The sequence below is a fragment of the Perca flavescens genome, chromosome 23 (assembly GCF_004354835.1).
Source record: "Perca flavescens isolate YP-PL-M2 chromosome 23, PFLA_1.0, whole genome shotgun sequence".
Taxonomy (NCBI): domain Eukaryota; kingdom Metazoa; phylum Chordata; class Actinopteri; order Perciformes; family Percidae; genus Perca; species Perca flavescens.
Genome location: NC_041353.1, coordinates 14,256,271 through 14,278,123, shown reverse-complemented (window position 1 = coordinate 14,278,123; position 21,853 = coordinate 14,256,271). Strand labels below are relative to the sequence as shown.

Genomic DNA, 21,853 nt, shown 5'->3' with positions numbered 1-21,853 from the left:
GAATATACCCCAAAACCTATTTATATATGATACAATATCTGTGGTCCAGACTGAAAAATTACAAGACCTAGATGGATCGCGACTAATCGTTTCATGGTCCCCAGAGGATGAAGCCTTCTGACTTTAGTGATTGACTGACTTTTCCTCTAGCGCCACAATTTTCACATGTGAAATGTCTCTACTGGATGGATTGTATTTAGTACAGACATTCATGGTGGACAGAGGATGAATTCTAATAACTTTAGTGAATTTTACTTTGGTGCCATTAACAGGTCTAAATGGTAGTTTGTACAATTCTCTCAAATATATGCAAAACTATCAGCCTCAGCTGTAGGCTACTTTGTTTTAAGTGCTTATTATCAAATGATAGCATGCTAACAAACTAAACTAAGATGTGAACACGGTATACATTAGGGCCGCCCCAGACGATTATGATTGGCTTAAAGAAATGTAAACAACCCAGTGCTTTTTTTTTCTCCCTCCTATCCCAGAATGTATGTGTGGTGTAGTACACACATCTGGATGTAGATTCATCTGTTTGTTCGATGACACCACCAAGATTGCGTGCTACAAAAAGTCTGATTTTGGTGATTTATTTAAGTCCGGAATGAAAAATGTGGACATGAAGGGGTTAAGTATAGCCTCGGTATGCATTACAAAACAGACCCTGTGTCTGCTTGTCTTGTTCTGTCATTTTATCTTAGTTTCTCCTTTGTAATTCTCTTCCTCTTTTTCCTCTCGCCTTTATCAATCTCATCTTTGTCACTTCTGTTCTGTTCATTTGCATTCTGCATAATAGTCTCCTATTTCCTTTGTTTTTCATCTTCTATCAGTGTCATCTCTCTCTCTTTTCTTAACCTCTCGGCTTTTTGAACACTTCTCAGTTCACTTCTCTTGCTTCCTCTTCAACTCAGATCTCTCTTGTTGTGCCTTTTTCAAGAAATCTGCATTGCTTCGCCTCCTGTCTCCATTTGTTTTCCATCAATTATCTCAGTTGTCTTTCTTTAAATTCCCCCCCCCTCCTCTTTATGCCTCCTCTTTATGCCTCTGCTAAACACCCCCTCTCACATGCAGTATCTCTCTAATCTTTCACTCGTTTTATTCTCTTTGCTCCCAATACATGTTTCTGTGTCATCTCTTCTCCCTCCCTGCCTCCTGCTCTTTACCTACCTAAAATGCTGCATATTTTCTGTTGTTTCTCTTCTCTCAGCCCTTTTTTTCAATTGTTGTGCTCTTGTGAAGTATCCTCCTTTTACCTACTTTCTCTTATTGTCTTTCTTTCATCTTGGCTGCCTGTTTGCTTGTCGACAAACCGATTACAGGCTGCTATTATATTCTGAATATCCTGTGATATGAAGAGCATGCACAGGGTAAAACTGAGACAATAAAGGGAATATCACTGTTGTTTAGCCGCAATTAAAGTAGCTCTTTGATCCGGAAAGAGTAACAATGAAGTGCGATAGAATGAGGTGCTATTTGTTTTTGTCTTTGTCTCTCTGGGTTTTCCTATCTCTCTGGCTTTAATGATCTGCCTTTTTTGCTTTTCTGCACTAAATGCAATATATAAAATTACTAGGCTGGTAATATATATATTTTTTGATTTCGAGTAATTTTCAAAAATTGTTGTCATTGACCTGCTGGTGTGTCAGTCGTTACAAACTCATGCTGTGCTGCCAAACATTGTTCAAACCCACAGAACTTTATTTTAAATTCTAGTAGACTAGTTTCCAAAGACACCAAATATGAATTTTGGGGAAATATGTATAAAACAGTGCACAATAAATCTAGAAAGTTTTAATTTCATGAGATTACACAATCTACACAAAACAGGTTGGCTATTTGGTTTCTTGGGTTTCAATCTTTTTTTTATTTCTTTTTTTTTATCAAATAGCTTCAATGAAGATTTGGAGGTTTAAGAATGACAATGTGACTAAATACACTAAACACACTGGATAAGATGTATTTCTGTAGTTAATTAGTTGTTGTAATTAGTTTCTGTGGTAGCAAACTGCTCAGAAAAGGAGCAAAAGTGGAGTAAATGTGAAACAAAAAAGATGGGAGGATGGACACAGGCAAAGGGCCAGACTGAGGAGAAAAAGAGAGATGGATGGACCCAGACAGAGACGACGGGGTTAGACAGACACCTAACTCTCAGCCTCAACAATCTTCATCTTGGTAAATTAAATTGGGGAGGTCCCGCTGTGCCAGTCCTCTCCTCATTAGACCCAGACCACGGCTGGCTGTTAGAGGGCTGAGTCGAATTTTGAGTAAGTAAACAGCTCTCGAGGCTGACTCAAAACCAGGGCTCCGCACAGCCAGATCAATTTACAGTATACGTGTGCCTTCCTTCTCTCGGTCTCCTTCATCTGATATATCAGTCAAAAAACGGTTCCACCTCAATCTGGAAAAAGATATTGTGGTCCAAACTACTATAGATTCATATTTTTACAATTTGTCCCTACACCGCCTTTGACTCCAGTACGCTTTTTCCTGCTTCCAACGTTACATCCAACATTACATGATTGCTGGATTTACCAGCCATCATTATAAACGCCGACTGTGGTGATATTAACATGCAATATAGTTGACGAAAAAGACAACACTAAAATGCTCTCTCTCTCTCTCTCTCTCTCTCTCTCTCTCTCTCTCTCTCTCTCTCTCTCTCTCTCTCTCTCTCTCTCTCTCTCTCACACACACACACACACACAAACAAACAGCAGAAAGGTGCTGATTAACTCTCATAACGGACCAGGTGGGTAGCACACTGCCATGACTCCATGAGGCTAATGTCTGATTGCTAATTCTTAATCTGCAGCGTTCTCTGTCAGGTAAATGTAGTACAATGTCTTCCTCTGATGTAGACGTAGCCTACACTGTAAGTCAGTAGTAGGCTAGACAGTGGAGTTGCATATGAAGTGGTTTGGGGTCCTTCTGTAACTAATTTTGGGGTACATTTTGGTTTTGAAGAATTCTACAAGCAACAATACCACAGGCCAAGCAATCGGCCCAACGGGCACTGTACTAGTGTGTGTGTGTGTGTGTGTGTGTGTGTGTGTGTGTGTGTGTGTGTGTGTGTGTGTGTGTGTGTGTGTGTGTGTGTGTGTGTGTGTGTGTGTGTGTGTGTGTGTGTGTGTGTGTGTGTGTGTAATGCAGTGGGTTTAATTAGCTTCAGAGGCCATCTATCAACCTAATGCTCAGACTCTGGCCCCGACAGCACCATTACTGACACACACACACACACTTTTATGTATGTATCATATATACAGAAACATAACTTTGTTTTTCACACAAGTTGTTGTTAACACATAATCAGACAAGACTAATCTTAATGTTGGTCAGGCTATGGTACCAGGGCCAGTTTAGTCTTCTTCTCCACACGACAAGAGGAATACTACAGTATATTTTTAAAACTGGACACCTTCCAGGTGGCATTTGAAAAAGTCACTTTTAGCTCCTCATAGGTTTCTTCAGCTTGAAAGCAGAGCACAGTTTGCTGATTATATAACATTACTCACTTTGGAGCAGTTTTGCTAGATACATTGCCAATACTCTTCAGCATCATTTGTTTATATATTGTTTCCATGGTTTTGAAATCATTCTGCTTGGTTCCTCTGTGCGAATGAATGCAAGTCCAAAGAGTGAATTTCCTCAATTTTGTTCCTCGGAAGAAAAGACACACAAAAAGCCCCTGTCCTGGATCATTAGGTCTGTTAAAGTCCAAATCTGGCTCTTAGTTACCTGCTCAGCTCCCCGGTGGGATTTGGCCTGATCTATAGTGAGAGATGAAACTGTTCCCCTCTATTGCCAAAGCCATTAAGGAATAGTCAGGGCAGACCTGACTGTCTATAGGTGGCAGGTGTTCTAGGATATTGGTTTATATTGGCTCCACTCCCCCAGGGTTCCCTCAGGAGATACTGGGGAGAAGCATGAGTGGCTGTTACTGTATAGGGCCCTATTGAAGACCTATTCAATAAAAAAAAAAAAAAAAAAGTGCTTTCCTTTACTCAGAAAAATTAGATATCATCAACCTACTGGTGTGCATTGATTGTTGTCATAGAGGGAAATCATATTAGTTCCGTTTCAATAGTCTTTGCTTGGAGGGCAATACAGTTAAATTAAGAAATAATCTGTTATTGCAAGGGAAGTCTATTCCATGTTTTCATTGTGGTCAAATCTCTACATTAGTTTGATCTAGAGAAGATCATAGGCTTCTAATGAGGTTTAGTGGAGAGATGCAGGAACTAAGCGCTGGTTCAGGGGCCTTCTGACTGCTAAGAATAGCACAAGAGAGTGAACACTGCGGTGCTGTAAGCCTTTATATTTTCATGCACATTACAATTTTGGAAATCCGGAGAGCCTTTGGAACATAGGATCAAATATCTAACATGTTTCGATTATTGAATGACACTGACGCTGTAAGTCCATGTAGAGCAGAGGTGTCAATTAACGAAGTACAAATACTTTGTTACCTTGCTTAAGTAGAAATTTTGGGTATCTCTACTTTACTGGAGTAATTATTTTACAGCAGACTTTTTACTTCTACTCCTTACATTTTCACGCAATTATCTGTACTTTCTACTCCTTACATTTTAAAAATAGCCTCGTTACTCCTATTTCAGTTTGGCTTGTTTTCATTCCGGCTTGTCATCGTTCAAAAAAAACACACACACAAAAGAGTGAATTTGATTGTGGTTGGATGAGAAGTATAAACATAAACCATTCCGACACCCTATTGGTTTGTACACGATCCATCCCACCTGCACAGACCCGGTGCTAATACGGTACTGGTGCCTTAACGACCGTTATCTACCGGACTGAATAATAACGCGGATTTCGGTGCCTTATTTAGGTGCCACTTAAATGCCTGCGCTTCTCTCTGATGCTCCGAAAACGGACGTTAGAGGGAACTGAAACATCGCCGCACGGGATGCTAGTTAACACTACATCTGGCAGCAGCTAACGTTAGCATACCGTTAGCTAGAGGCTGGAGTAAACACAGTTAAAATGCTGACAACTAAATGGTGTAAAAGTGTGTCTGTATTTCACTGGAGAGGATTGTAACACCAGACTGTAGCTGCTGTTGTCTGAAAAACCCAGAAGAGATGTGTCACCTTTTTCAGCCCTTCTGAGTTTGCAGGTATGATTTTAATATAACATTATTATAGTCGTTATGGCCTTTAGAAAAATGTTTTTTTGTGGAGGTGGGGTAGTGCACTATAGGCCCCTGTGGGGGCTAAGCTTTTGTCTTTAATGGCATTTTTCCCCCTTACATTACTTTTACTTTTACACTTGAAGTAGTTTTGAAACCAGTACTTTTACACTTTTACTTAAGTAAAAAGCTTGAGTTGATACTTGAACTTCTACAGAAGTCTTTTCAAACCCTAGTATCTATACTTCTACTGGAGTAATGAATGGGAATACTTTTGACACCTCTGATGTAGAGTGTAGTTTGATGACATCTTGTAAATAAATCTATATACAACAGAGGTCTCCAGCATTTGTTTATTTTGCAAAATTCCTCTCATCTGACCACTTTCCAGCGCCAAAAATGTTAGGATTTCTGCGTTTTGGGACTATAAATATCTGCAGCGTTTGATCTTGAAGTGTTGAATGGATAGGCAAAAACGGATCAACCCATAAATTCAGAAAACAAAAGTATTGGTCAAATTGCTCATGGCGGATCATATTTCCATGCACTACACCTTGAAAACACAGCACAGAGTTGCTTCCCCTCTACTCCTCTGGATGGAAACAAACTGTTGTTGGTTTTGTGGTTCTATTCTATGTGAATTTGTGAGAGCTCGTGGGTCCTCGTGGGTCCTCGTGACTTCAGCTGTCAGTCATGGCCGCAGCCGTTCCGCAACAAATCGGGACCCGGTGGGCATTGGCGGACGGCAGAGCACGGAGCCGTTCCACAGCAGAGCTGTTCCGCAGCTGTTCCGCAACCAGTGAGGGTTTTTATATATATATATATAGTGCCCTCCGCAATTATTGGCACCCCTGTTTAAGATGGGGTCATGGACTTCTAAAAATTCTCCTTTTTTTTAAAGGAACACGCCGACTTATTGGGAATTTAGCTGTTTCACCGTAACCCCCAGAGTAAGTCGATACATACCCTTCTCATCTCCGTGCGTGCTGTAATGCTGTCTGACGGCTCCAGCGGCATCAGGCCAGCACAGAACATGCAGGTGAATGGTTCCAGCAATCCTACTGCTCCGAATAAGTGACAAAATAACGCCAACATGTTCCTATTTACATGTTGGGATTTATAGAGTCACAGCGTGTACAAAAAACAATGTAACATGAGACACAGCTGTCCTGTCCAACAGTCCTGGGTCCTCTCTCATGCACACTCCTCTTTAGCTCACCCCACAGGTTTTCAATTGGGTTGAGGTCTGGGGACTGAGATGGCCATGGGAGGACCTTGAGTTTGTGACTGCTGAACCATTTTTGTGTAGATTTTGCCACATGTTTAGGATCATTATCCTGCTGAAAGACCCAGTGACGACCCATCTTCAGCTTTCTGGCAGAGGCCATCAGGTTTTTATTTGAAATGTCCTGTTCAAAGCATTCATAATGCCATGCACCCTAACAAGGTTCCCAGGGCCTTTGGAAGAGAAACAGCCCCAAAGCATCACAGATCCTCCACCATACTTCACGGTGGGCATGAGGTGCTTTTCGGCATACTCATCTTTTGTTTTACGCCAGACCCACTTAGAGTGTTTGTTGCCAAAACGCTCAATCTTAGTCTCATCTGACCAAAGCACACGATCCCAGTTGAAGTCCCAGTGTCGCTTAGCAAACTCCAGACGTTTACGTTTGTGAGTGTTCGTGAGAAAAGGCTTTTTCTTTGCATGCCTCCCAAACAGCTTGTTGGCATGTAGAGAGCGTCTGATGGTTGTTTTGGAGACTTCGTGACCCCAAGATGCCACTCTTTGATGCAATTCTGTGACCGTGAGCTTAGGACTTTTTTTTACTTCTCTTACCATCCTCCTCACTGTGCGTTGTGGCAAGATGAAGTTGGGACCTCTTCCAGCCTTGTTTGTCACTGTTCCAGTTGTTTTAAACTTCTTAATGATTCCTCTGACTGTAGATACGGGCAAGTTAAGGCGAGTGGCTATTTTCTTATAGCCATTGCCTGACTTATGAAGGTCGACACACATCTGCCTTACTTGAATTGTGTGTTCTCTTGTCTTCGCCATGTTGACAAATGGGTAAGAGAATTAGGACTCTGTGTCACGTCATATTTATACCCCAGGGAAACAGGAAGTCATGAATTACTATTTAAAAGTTCCTAGATACCCTGACCAACTTTAGCAACTACAGAAAAATATATTTAAAAAAAAATCAATTCAATTTTCAGCGGAATTGTTAGGGGTGCCAATAATTGTGGGACACATGATTTCAAGTTTTTTTTTTCTAAATGTGTGATTTTCTTTTTTTACCACCAAAGTAATGTACTTAAATAAAAGGTTGGATTTTTCTCTTTTTTTTTTGCATTTGGGTTCTATGTTGTTTAAAAAAAAAGGAGAATTTTTAGAAGTCCATGACCCCATCTTAAACAGGGGTGCCAATAATTGTGGAGGGCAATATATATATATATATATATATATATATATATATATATATATATATATATATATATATATATATATATATATATATATAGTTTGATTATTTACTAACTACAGCTTCAAAGTCACTCACAGCACATGCATGATTTACAACACTTACATGTCACATGCTATCAGATGTTCTAGATGTTTGTCTGGGGGATTCATGGTTGTGTCACGATAGTAATATATATGTTTTAGAAAGCACAAGTGTGGTTGTGGAAGACAGTGTTGGGTCTGTGCCTGCAGGAGATATTGGATGTCACTGAATCTGTTTTTGTTTCTCTCTGCTTCTCCTCTTCCTCAGTAATTACTCTGGAAATTTGACAAGAGGATGACTGTGCGGTGTACCCAAGTGTGTGTTTGTGTCTACATGTGTCTCATTCTCCAAGTTTCCCAGCTGTAGAGTGAAATAACAAAATATCAAAGCATAAGGCTTGCCCAGTTTACAGGGTTACTTTCTCATTGCTGTTGTAAACAGACAAATATCTGTTTCCTTTTCCCGCAGCTATGCATTCATTTCTCTTTGAAATGCATATGCACCTATTTAGATGCACATAGAGAGTAAAAGGACAAGTGAAACAGAGGAGGCACACACACACAAATACGCTTTATCCATAAAGAACACATGCACACCAGCTTTGATTTTTTTCTCTTACTTATTTGTTTATCTCTATCTTCTATGAATTATACATGCGTGTCCTGAAGTTTATGAAAGTGTCCGTTTGTATTCTACTGGCAGAGAGGACCAATTACAGTACTCAAGTGTCCCAAACCTGAACTCTCATCAAATTCCCTGAGAGAAGTGGAAGATTATTAAACAGCAGAAAAATGAAAGAACAAAATAGTTTTATTACAAAATTAGACATTAAACTAAAAAAAGAAAAACCATGACACTCTGCACTTTAGGGGTGTAAGAAAAAAATCAATACACTTGAATATCGCGATATTTTATTTTTCAATACTGTTATCAATTTTCAAAAAGGCAATATCGATTTTTTTTTTTTTTACGTTCAAAAACATTGATGTAAGACAGTGGTTCACGTTTATATTATATGCTGAGATGCACCACTAGTGTCCTTGCCTAACAGTGCCTAGCAGTGCCTGACTTTTTGCTAGAAGCTAACAACGTAGCTATGGCTGAACTTTGGCCTACTTTAGCATATAAACATTAGCTCACTAAGAAACTGTGAACCACAATCCCAAACTGGCAGTTTGATTTTCTGTGTACTGAATTGTTTACCTAAAGTAATCTTCTTTGACTTTTATGAACATCATGTCTTTTTTTTTTAAATATTAGTTTTTCTAAAATTATACTTTCGTGACCCATGTATCGTGATAGGTATCGTATCGCCAGATTCTTGCCAATACACAGCCCTACTGTACTTATTGTGCATTCATCGCTGTGATGAAAAATAAAAACAACGTATTTGCTCTTTCAATACTTTTTCCTCGAGCAGGTGAATGAATACTGCTCAGGCTAAGAATCATTTTTTGTTATTGCTGCAGCCAAAGAAAGTCTGATAATTTTTTTTTTTTGTTAACATGTTCCTGAAGCAAGAAAGCCAAATCTGGAGATTCTGGGCTATTTTACACCTGCTTGCTGCCGTACAACCAAAGAAGGCCCTGCAAAACCTCAGGATAGATCCCTGACCTTTTTTAAATGGCAAAGACAAGTGTAGATGCATGGTGGCAGGGACTTCAGATGACGCTCAGAGGGAATAAAGACAGTGAGTGATGGGCTTTAGAAACATTCCAGTCACACACACCCACACTGTTCATCTTAAATCTCTTCATGCAGTATCAGCGAGTTTTGCGGTATTCAGCAATTGCAGACATTTATATTTTTGTGTGTGGTTGGGGCTAAGACAGACCGCTAACACACCCTGTGTTTTGGTGTAGATTGGCAGTATGAATGCCAATGAGATGTCTGTCCAACAGCAGGGTCTTCCCTTGCTGTCCCCCTCTGTCAGGGAAAAATCAATCTGCCTGTCAGCCATCTAACACCTTCTGCCTGTTACGCTACCTATCACTAGCAATACCTGTGTGTGTGTGTGTGTGTTTGTGTGTGTGTGTGTTCTTTCTGTCAACATCTGTCTCTCCGTCCTTCCATCAGCCTGTTGTGCTTTTTGTCTGTCCTCCTGTGTGGTCCCTGCTGTCTCTTTTGTGTCTGTCTTCCTCTGTCAAAGTGTCTTCTCTCCACTTAATCTCCCATTGCAAAATGACAACGCTTTGCATCACCAGCTTCCCTTTTTTGTTACCTATCCATCTCATTTCACATTCTGATTCCCAATTATTTCGCACTTTTGCTTCTCTCCTTCATACTTCATACATGTTTGTTTGCTTCTTTCAAGTCTCTGAGCCAACAATACGTCTACAGTGCTGCAGTTTAATTTTAACACTTGTGATGACAACTTTTCCTAATATCCCAGATAATTATTAATCACAGCGACCCCGCAGGGAGTGGGAAGTGTTTATGTCTCTCTCCTGCGTCCAACTATGCATGAAGGCGTGAAATAGATAGGAAATATCATTGACTTACCCCTTTTATCTTACCTTTATTTATTTGTTTCTGCTCGTGGGCGAAGGAATTTATTGTGATAAATATGAAATGAAACTGATTAATTTAGGCAATGCACCGTCCTACCTTTGCAGACTACAAAACTATTAACAAAAAAGTGACACCGTTTCACAATCATGCCAAACATTTAATCAACAAGCTACATTAAAAAGCCCCCTTGTCTTCTCTTCTCTCATCCTGTTCCTGTCCAGATCCCCCAGGTCAGCTACGCCTCCACGGCCCCCGAACTGAGCGACAACACTCGCTACGACTTCTTCTCCCGCGTAGTACCGCCAGACTCCTACCAGGCCCAGGCCATGATGGACATTGTCACGGCGATGGAGTGGAACTACGTGTCCACGCTAGCCTCAGAGGGCAACTACGGAGAGAGTGGCGTGGAGGCCTTTGTCCAGATCTCCAGAGAAACCGGTAGGAGCTCAGACTGATGTGAAATGTGCATGTTGGATGGTTTGCCACTAAAGTGTAGACTAGTGATTCTCAACGTATGGTCCAGAGACTCTCAGGGGTCTGTGGTGGAGCTCCTGGCAGGTTCTCAGTAAAATGAGCATTACCATCTTTATAAGACTTTGTAATCCTAGGTTGCACTTTTACCTCTTCCAAGAGCAATGCAGAAGTTTGAACATTCAATATAAAGTAATCTTCAAATCTTCAAATCTCAGGCTTTAGGGCGAAATGTTAGAATGCAAGTCTGCATCCTAAAGGCTGTTTTATGCTTCTGCGTCAATTCCACGGCGTCACTCCTACGGCGTTCTGACCCTTTTGGAGTTCTGCGTCGTGGTTGAACGCGTCTCTTTGCATCGCGGTGCATTTTAACCGCCAGAACACTAGGGGGGTGTGTGGTTTCCAGAGGGTCAGTCGCGAAACTCTTTGTTTACTTGTGCGTTGGTATGTGCCTTGAGCCAGCGCGTGTGTGTGTGTGTGTGTGTGTGTGTGTGTGTGTGTGTGTGGGGAGTGGATGATAGAGCGAGGGAGAAAGTAAGAGAGTGATGGCGATTGGCTTCGGAGCGAGTACCAACTCTTGAGTCATAGTAAGAGAAACAAAGTGTCTCCCCTGTGGTTTCTGACCACGGTGGGAAATCTGTAGCAGGAAAAGTTGTTTATGGAGAAGGAGAACCAGGAAATGAGTCGGGGGAAATACAACGCTACCAAGCCACGGCCAAGCGAGGTGCGTCGCCGCGACCCGTAGTTACATTTTTCGAGAGGTGCACGTCAGGCTACGGTGTAGGCTCGTGTCTCCACGTACCTACGCACGTAGCAATGTAGTGCAGTTTGGGGGTATGATACATGATCAGTGGCTTTAGCCTGTGATTTGAAGGGAACTGTAGCAAGAACAGTTGTTTGTTTAAATCTCTTGGGAAACTCCAGGGAAAATTCACTCTTCGGGTAAATTGCAGGCTGTAGATTGCAAGCTGTGGTGAGTGAGCGGAGACAGAGAGTTATCACAGCAAGCATTTGATGGATAAGTGCAGCTGTCTTCTTAACTTCCTTTTTGGCTCTCCAGGTATGTAGTTTAAACAATAGTGCAGGCTCCTGTATAAGCATCAAGTCGATGTCAAAAATGTTTGCTGCCATGCATGTTATGCCTCTGTATTAGCAGCACCTGCTCTAAACAGCTAATTAAAAGAAGAATAATTAGATACTGTGCTAGTAAGTATATCTTGGAGATCTAGGTGAGTGACAAAGGACAAAGCAACATTTAGTGTCTTAATAAAGTGTTGAGAACCCTAACCTTATGGTACTTTCAATCTTTCATTAGGTAGTGGCAAGAGAGAGGAGAGTGAAATTACACTTGAGTAAATGAGAGTGACAAAAATACAGAAAGGGAGAAAAACACAGAGGGACGGATCGCTTTCCTGTTTTGATGTAAGACTTAAAAGCACGGTCCCTGTGGTCCTGAGAGCATCAAGTTTGGGTGAATGCTGCCTCGAATCAGTTTATGAAATCCTCCAAGTGATGTTGACAGATCAAAATGCTGTCGGTTTCCCTGTTTATATCTCAAATGTTTATTGAAAGCGCATCACGTTGGATGTTGACAAATATTTACAGACTGACGGGTCTAAAGACGCATACATAATCCATTTGAGAGAGTATCAGTTGAGATCTTTTTCTTTTTTTTATTGCTCTCTGTGGAACCTTTCCTCCTGCCTTTCCTCCATTCTTAGTCTTTTGGGCATTGTTTGCGTTTCGCTGATGTAGCGGTGACAGCTCTGCCTATGTCGGGCCTGCTGTCTACCCGTCCATCCCTGTCTCTGTGCATGTTGTGGAGCCAGCTCACCCAGGGCTGTGTGCTGTGGCAGTCAGCACATACAGTCGATGTTTACTGGGGTGTCAGACCAGTGTGTGTGCCACTGTAAAGGGTAAAGCAGTCCTCAGCAATGTGTGTATTAGTGTCCTGGGAGTCAGCCTTGCCTATCTGTGTGTGTGTGTGTGTGTGTGTGTGTGTGTGTGTGTGTGTGTGTGTGTGTGTGTGTGTGTGTGTGTGTGTGTGTGTGTGTGTGTGGGCTACATGCTGTGACAGCAGTCAGTTGTTTACTCTGCGGCTCTGAAGATGTGAACATAACCAAGGGGATGCTTGGGAGCAGAATAAAGGAGGGTGAAGAATAGGGTTGGGTACCGAAACCCGGTTCCATGCTGAGAGACGGCTTTTTGTACACGCTTCGAGACGGACTTAAAAATATCACACTTTGTCTGTAGTCTACCGTTAGCTAGCTACCGTATAGGCTACTTTTAAAGATGCCAAATTTTCCCTCTGGGCTCACCAAAACGGATGTAAAAGCATATGAACCATTCACTGCATGTGATCGCTAGTAAACATATTACACTTGCTCTGCTAGTCTATCGTTCAGGACAAGACCGTTTAGCCTGGTGGTGGGGGAGGCGGGACAACCTCCCCAAATTGTCTGCCCTTTCAAACTCATACCTGTGTGTACAGGAGCCTTGGACACCGTCTGAGAGAGTTTTCTCCTGTGCAGGACATGCCATAAGTCAGGAGAGGTGTCCTATCTTGCCAGAGAAGGCAAATATGGTCATTTTTCTGCAAAAGAACTGCTAAAGTTTGAAGCTGGTTGGCATACCAACTCAACAACATTTATTTTGTTGTTACTTGTTAATAGTGTAACTGTTATTTGTTAAATTATTGTAGTTATAAGTTAGGTGACTTAGATTTACTTTAAAACGTTAATATATTGTTCAATTTAAATCATTTTCTCCATAAAATTTTTCAGTTTTTCAAGAATCGGGTTAGGAATCGGAATCGTTTTAAAAGTACCGGTTCGGCATTGGAATTGTAAAAATCAAAACGGTACCCAACCCTAGTGAAGAATAGGGCTGAGGAGGGGAGAGGGAAAAGTGACCAAAGTGGGAGAGTTTGCAGTGTGCGTGTGTTAACTATATTGTAGTTGTGAATCAAGCTGTAGAGACATGGATGGGGAGAGACTAGAGAGAATAGAAGAATGGGACAAGGAAGCTGTAACAGCTACAGAATAAAGATATGGGTCCTAATATAGATTCATAGCACTACCTGCCCCTGGAAACACTCACACACATACATACACATTGATATATACACGTACACACACACACAGCCACAGGAAATTTCTAGGTGATTATTTTGTGATTGCAGTATAATGATTGCAGCTTACTCTTGTAATACTACTTACTCTGCATACTGATACCAAACATCCATATTAATTGGTGTGTAATCGTTCATTGAGTATTCTTGACGGGGTGTGTGTGTGTGTGTGTGTGTGTGTGTGTGTGCGTGTGTGCGTGTGCAGGTCAGAGTGTGTGCATGCATATTCATCACCAAAAAGTTTCAGAATAGGTACTCGAGTCCTGTTAGCATGAGTCAGGGGTTACAGGGTGTGTGAGCGAGGGTGCTAGTGGTAGTTACAGGACCAGTTTATTGTGCCCAGTCATGCCTCTCTGTACTTGTCCTGTGCCTTTTCTTATTTAACATATTGACAAAGTTCAACATGTACTACAGTCTTGGAATATGTCCTAGTTATGTTTGCTGCTCCACAGCTGTTGTGTTTGCTCCACTCCCAGGAGGAGTTATGTAGAAAATTCTGCACAGCACATTTTTCAGCCACACGGCAGTCAGCAAGATCATTTTTGTTTCTTAAGGACTGCATTAGGGAAAACTTGAAATAACTTTTAAGATTTGAGGTTATAGCAATGAACGGATGCAAACCCTGGATGCCAGTGTTTAAGACAGCAACCTCAAAATTGTCGCTGAACAAGGCTATATGATTGTCACACCACTTTCTGCATTTGCACGGAATATTAGCATCGAACTTAATTCAATTTCACTTCAAAAGTCTCCTCATCCTGAGTTGATCCAGCAGTACAATTGTGAAACATTTGCAGTTTGCTCAACCATGCCCACATCCTGAAATGTATTCGCCATGACTTTTACAGCATATGCAGTATGTGTGCTGTCACCCCCAGCCATGGCTTTCCAGTCATGCAGAACTAGTAACAGACACAGCTCAGTGAGCATGGGCCAATCATGTTTACTCATCATTAATAACTGTTCACAAACTGGGTGCATAATGCAACATTTTTGCTTTTGTACACAAAAAGCCGACATAGACCAGTGATCAAAAGTTAATGAACAAATAATGCAAAGGTCGACTCAGTCCATTTGTAGGAGTAAAATGTGCATATTACATCTAGGAGACTGCTAGCAATGAATCCATTGATCCCCTGAAGAGGAAGGTGTTTTTTTTTTTTTTTTTTTTTTTTTAATTCTTATTTAATTTTAATAGATAGGCCAGAGTGCAAATTCAGAAGCAGATCAGTGTTTTCATTTTATTGTTCACTTAGGGGAAGCTCCAAAAAACAGATGCTCCATCCCAGGTCTTCCAGCTGACGGACGGTCTCCCAAATCACTATGCCACCCTGCGGTTGACCCTCGCTGTGGAAATCGGGGCATATGGCTCTGAATGTTGCCACGCCGAGAGACTACAGTCTCCTATATTGAGCTCTGTTTGCAGCATATGGATCACTTTACTATAAAACAAGAGGTGGCAGTGTACTTACCGAAGGAATCTTTTAAATCAAGTCACGGCCCTTTCTCCTTCCAGTACCCTTCCCCACCTCCCCATGGAATCTATCTGGGATTAAGACGACCACATCTACATCCAGACACACTGCAGACTGTGTGTGTGTGTGTGTGTGTGTGTGTGTGTGTGTGTGTGTGTGTGTGTGTGCGCGCAAGAGAGAAGGGGACTTTTTGCCAATGAGAGAGGCTGCGGGTGAATCTGTTGGTTAAGAAGTTAAGTGAAGGAGTGAGAAAGAAACTCTATGTGTGTGTGTGTCTGACACTGGTCGCTCTACAGCAGCTCTGCAAGGCAGTGATGAAGAAGGGAAGAAAATGAGAAGGAGAAGAAGGGCTGAGAGAAAATAATTAATCGTTTATCTCCAGATTCATTTAATTAGTTCTCAGGCTCTTAACTAATCTTCCGCCTTTTTGCTTAGCTTTGCCTCTTTAGTTCGCTTTCAGTCCACTCTTGCCCTCCACAATACACTAGGCCCATGTCTAAGTCTTCCTACCGGCTTATGTTGTTTAATTCAGACAAGAAGAATCATACTTTAATTGAAATGCATTGTGATGCACATATTATTACCCATGTCTATTCATAAGCATGTATGCAGTATTCTTAGACCGCACTCGTGTTGGAAAATCACTTAGCTTGCATTATAGAAATTATAGTATATATTATAAATTATGAGGATACTGAGATGAATAAGTTACTCTTCTACACAGTAGCAGCACTATTCTTACAATATAATGATCTTAGTAAATGAATTTGATTATACTACATTACAACATGCATTATACATATAATATAAAATAAGGAGCGCAGGCGCAAAAACTGATATGTTGTACATGTATGAGTTCTCAAATGTATCACACAGTGATTATGTTGAACATAAAGTTTTCTCACACAAACACACAGCCTCGCAAAAACACAGATAAAATGCTCAAAAAGAAGTACAAGGTACACTAAACACTCTCTCTAACTCGCACTCAACTGACAACATATCCCCATCGGGTCAATTTAGCTCTCTGTTTTTTGTCCTTGATTACACTCCCATCACAACTTAAGACTGATAGTGTTCATCAACACGCACAAACGCACACAGGGAGTGCGGACATCAACCCATGCATTTGTAGAATTACACAAGCCTTTGTTTTCATCTCAAGGTGAAAGTGTCTTTGTCGTCCTCATGAAAGGCCCCAAACTCTCAGTTGCTTGTAGACTTGTTTAACTGTTGCTTTGTTGTATGCTCTGGTATTTCTAAAACCTTTTATAAATGTATTTGTATGTCTTTGTGTGTCGTTTTGTCCACGGTAAGTACATCCATTGTGTTTGCAACACTGTTGCTTGGAGTGAAACGATGCAGTATTTGCTTTCCTTGCCTTGTTAAAAATGGTTTGTGTGATTTTACTCTAAAATATAAATTATCTTGAAGAGATCATTAACCTCTTTCCAAATCTCCAGATTCTATTATAATCCAATTTATGTTAGCTTCATGTTGCTAATCTCTCACTTGGGTGGAATTGACAATATCTATTAGGAGTTAACAGCCCTCTGCGGATGGCATTTGAATTGCCAGAGGACATCTAGAGATGGTAATTATTACCTGAGAAGCTTTGTAAATTTCATCCCATCCAGCTGAAATGACCATTTTTAGCAATTTTCCCCAGTCACCTCAATATTAAGTCCAACGGAAATTACCTTTCTCTTTTCCAGAAAACTCTGGGGTTGCCTGGGATCCTTTATCAACCTGTGAAACCACCTCAGTATTTTCAGCCACGTCTCAGTGATTACTAGTGGTAGGGAATTTAAGGAATAATTAGATTTTTCTCCCACAAAGCAGTTTTGCTGACATGCAGTACGTTAATATAGCTGATTTTAAGGCCCTGTAGCTAGAAACGTACATTTGCCTTGTCTGAAACTTAAATGTGCCGAAATGATTCAGCTCAGAGTACACTGGCGGGCAACAAAGGCTCACTTATAGCACAAAGTTACATTGCAACACATGCTACAGACAGTATGTGTTTTTGTATGCCATTTGCCATGTTTAAATGTGCGTTAGTGCCTGTACTGTATGTTGCTCTGTGCTATGCATTTAATGTATAGTGTCCCTTTCTGCTTCAGTGGTTTTCTCGACAGAGACGAGAACTCCTCATGACAGAGCAAGAGTGGATTCTAGGCAGACAGACCTCTTATTTTCCATCCCTATTTGGCCTCTTCGAGTCCACCAAGAGATCGGGGAGAGAAAATCTCAGCCAGTTGCTGCTAAGCCCCAAAAGTAATTTCAGCAATATTACTGCACCGGTTGGTACACATAGGTGTGTGTGTGTGTGTGTGTGTGTGTGTGTGTGTGTGTGTGTGTGTGTGTGTGTGTGTGTGTGTGTGTGTGTGTGTGTGTGTGTGTGTGTGTGTGTGTGTGTGTGTGTGTGTGTGTGTGTGTGTGTGCGCGCGCGCGCCCGTCCGTCAGTTTTTCTTTGCTTATGTTGGCAAAGTGTATGTGTGTTTGCACTGTGATTTCATGGCTGCATGTTTGTTTATGTGTGTATGTAAGTGAGTTTCTGTATGAGACGTTAGGTGTGTGTTTTGTGTCTGTGCTGTTTTGATGTGAGTGTGTGTGTGTTTTTGCGGGGAGTGGGAATCTGCCTGCACAACTTAAAAGCACTTTCAAGCCTCTTCACTGTTCTGCTCCAGTAACTTTACATTTTTTCTCTTTCCTTCCTCTTCCATCAGTTTTTTTCCTTTCTTCAATTTTTCATCTGTCTGCAGAAGGGCTCTCGGGTCACGGTTAAAATGAAAGACAAGAACCAACGTTGGCTGGCACACTGCAAAAAACATTCAGCTTGTTTTACTCTAAAACCCCAAGGTGCTTTGAGAGTTCCATCCCAGAGCTCCAACCCAACATACCTCCTCCACTTAGACACCAGACAAGGGGTTAACTAATTTAGCATGAATGAACACACAACTATACTGCAAAACATTTGACCACAGATATGCACATAGTAAATTGGCATAAAAAACTGAAGTATTGCTCTTCACTGTAGTAGAAAATTTAGATGTCACCAAATATTTTAGCATGAAGGAATCAGAGACAGACAGAGCAATGTACCTGTATACAGTAGTATACAAATACAGGGACATATATTCAAAAAGAGGCATACTCTAATTTAAAGCTTATATTTATTTCATATCTTCACTTTCTCTCATTTGAATGCAATCCTCTTTCATTGCATCTGGTAAAAAGAAAGACAATTTTCACCATTATACTGTCACTTGGATGATTTTTGGAAAGGCTTAGGGTAGCTTAGAGGCTTAAAGCTGGAAGCGTCATTTGTAGGAAATTAGATTTACAGTCAGCGATCAAAGCAGTATTTAACTTTGATGTTGTCAAAGTTGCCTCTCATGATCACACCCAAACCATTGTTTAGACTCCTTCCTTTTTAGTCAGCAAATGAATAGAGAAACACAAGCCATGAAACCGAATGTAATCGAAAACACTACAGAGAAAAGTGTGAGACCATCATGTTGACCGTTGGATCACTTTGAAACCTGATGCTGTTCTTTGTACATGTCTCAACGTAATATAAATTAAACCAATTAGAAACTCTTGGATAACAATAACTCACACATTTCTACTCCTCATCCAAATTTGAACAGAAAGCGTGTCACACAGACATTCAACATCCAGAGACTTGATTTTAAAGTTGTGAAATACCTAATTTGCAGCAATGTACAAAAAATATGTTACACAGCTAGCCAAAAATTGGCACGCTAGAAAGATGCCTGCAGGGCAGTCTGGCAGGTAGGCAACCATAACCTCTCTTTTTTCAATATTATTTGGGCTAGATACTTCACCTTCATTATATCACAAAATGCGCTATTCTGTCAGATCATTTAAGGCTCATTTAATCCCATTAAGCACTGCTGTATATACAGTCCACCAAAGGGCTCTAATGTAGCTGAACCACTCAGGAAATATCAGGGTGCAGGTACAGCAGCTGTTTGCAAATGTTAAAAAAGGAGGATTTATTAAAGTTACTTACAGTAAGAACTTTAAACAATGCTATAAGCAATTTTAGTTAACCATACAGAACAGAACAAACAGCACAGGTTGAAATTGAAATGCACAGGTGCTCTATCATGGCTTTGAAAAACGGAGAGAGCAAATGGAATCATAGTAAATGGAACATAATTAACTACATTTCCTGGACCTGGTTCTTTCTGTGTTGGTCCCATTTCCTTACGCCACCTTCCCACTGGTACTTGAAATCAGCTCCATAATACACAATACGCCCCCAGCGGACGTCGTGTACACCGTTGAAAAACGACTGATAAGTGTCTTAATGTACGATTCTCTCTGACCTCTCTGATGAGGGTTATAGAGATATAAATAGAAAGGCTGCTGCGTTGGAGAAAAGTTGGCCAGGACGTTGACATGTGAGGTCGGTTAAATGTGATATAGCCGTTTAATGTTAATATTTCGATGTTTGTTGCTAGCTAACCAATTAGCATTAGCAGGTTTGTTTATCAGTACCATAGCAACGTTAAGGTCAAAAAATACCCTGGTCAAGTTGTTCTCTCAGGACTATTTGTTTTCTTTTAAATGCATGTGTGTTGATTTAAATCCATATCAGGTCTAGGTAGTATAGTACACATCTTGTTTGACCCATGAAAACTCAAACTAACTACTACAGGAAAAATAATCTTTGAAGGTCCTGACAAATCAATCTGGTGACAAATGAATCTTTCTTTGCGCAAATCAACAGCAGTTTGTTTAAAATAAATGGGTAATTAGCATGATCAGTGATTAATGCCATGTGTATGTATATATATATATATATATATATATATATATATATATATATATATATATATATATATATATATATATATATATATATATATATATATATATATATATATATATATATATATATATATATATATATATATATATATATATATATATATATATATATATATATATATATATATATATATATATATATATATATATATATATATATATATATATATATATATATATATATATATATATATATATATATATATATATATATATATATATATATATATATATATATATATATATATATATATATATATATATATATATATATATATATATATATATATATATATATATATATATATATATATATATATATATATATATATATATATATATATATATATATATATATGTATATATGTATATGTATGTATATATATATATATATATATATATATATATATATATATATATATGTATATATATATATATATATATATATATATATATATATATATATATATATATATATATATATATATATATATATATATATATATATATATATATACAGTGGGGGAAATAAGTATTTGACCCCTTGCTGATTTTGCAGGTTTGCCCACTTACAAAGAATGCAAAAATCTACAATTGTAATCATATGTACATTCTAACAGTGAAAGACAGAATCCCAAAGAAAATTCCAGAAAATCACATCATATGAATTTATTAAAATTGATAACCATCTGATGAGGAAAAACAAGTATTTGACCCCCTGGACAAACAGCATGTTAATATTTTGTAGAAAAGCCATTATTGGCCAGCACAGATGTCAAACGTTTTTTATAGTTGGTGACAAGGTTTGTGCACATTTCGGCAGGGATGTTGGCCCCTCCTCCCTGCAGACAGCCTCCAAATCATTCAGGTTCCGAGGTTGTCGCCTGGCAACTCAATTTTAAGCTCCCTCCAAAGATTGGATCGATTCAGGTCTGGAGACTGGCTAGGCCACTCCAGAACCTTGATGTGCTTCTTCTTCAGCCACTCTTTTGTTGCTTTGGCGGTGTGCTTAGGGTCGTTGTCGTGCTGAAACACCCATCCTCGACCCATCTTCAGCTCTCTCACTGAGGGAAGGAGATGTCGGTCCAGAATTCCACGATACATGGCCCCGTCCATCCTCCCCTCAATACGATGGAGTTGTCCCGTCCCCTTGGCTGAAAAGCACCCCAAAGCATGATGTTGCCACCACCATGCTTGACGGTGGGGATGGTGTTCTTTGGGTTGTACTCTGTGTACTTTGCCCTCCAAACACGACGAGTTGAGTTGAGGCCAAAAAGTTCTATTTTGGTCTCATCTGACCATCATCACCTTCTTCCAGGCCTCTTCTGAGTCGTCCAGGTGGTGAATGGCGAACTTCATGCGGGCCTGTACATGTTTCTTCTTGAGCAGGGGGACCTTGCGTGCGCTGCAGGATTTCAATCCATGACGGCGTAGTGTGTTACCAACCGTTTCTTTTTGTAACTGTGGTCCCAGCTGCCTTCAGTTGATTCATCAGTTCCCCCTTGTGGTTTTGGGATGATTCCTCACCGTTCGCATGATCAGGGACACCCCACGAGGCAAGATCTTGTGTGGAGGCCCAGACCGAGGGAGATTGGCGGTGGTGTGGTGCTTCTTCCATTTCCTGATAACTGCACCGACAGTTGATCTTTTTTCTCTCAAGTTGCTTTCCGATTCTCTTGTAGCCCATCCCAGCCTTGTGCAGATCAACAATCTTGTCCCTGATGTCCGTAGAAAGCTCTTTGGTCTTGCC

General features: G+C 40.2%; 1 protein-coding gene across 3 annotated transcripts in view; it reads left to right on the top strand.

Annotated features, from left to right (window-relative positions):
• Positions 1 to 21,853, top strand: part of grm8a (glutamate receptor, metabotropic 8a) — a 267,252-nt gene that overhangs the window by 78,634 nt on the left and 166,765 nt on the right. For all 3 annotated transcript variants that reach the window (XM_028570656.1, XM_028570655.1, XM_028570657.1), the window contains exon 2: positions 10,386 to 10,602. In XM_028570656.1, the coding sequence (XP_028426457.1) occupies positions 10,491 to 10,602 (112 nt within the window). In that variant the 5' untranslated portion in view covers positions 10,386 to 10,490. The remainder of the gene's footprint in view (positions 1 to 10,385; positions 10,603 to 21,853) is intronic.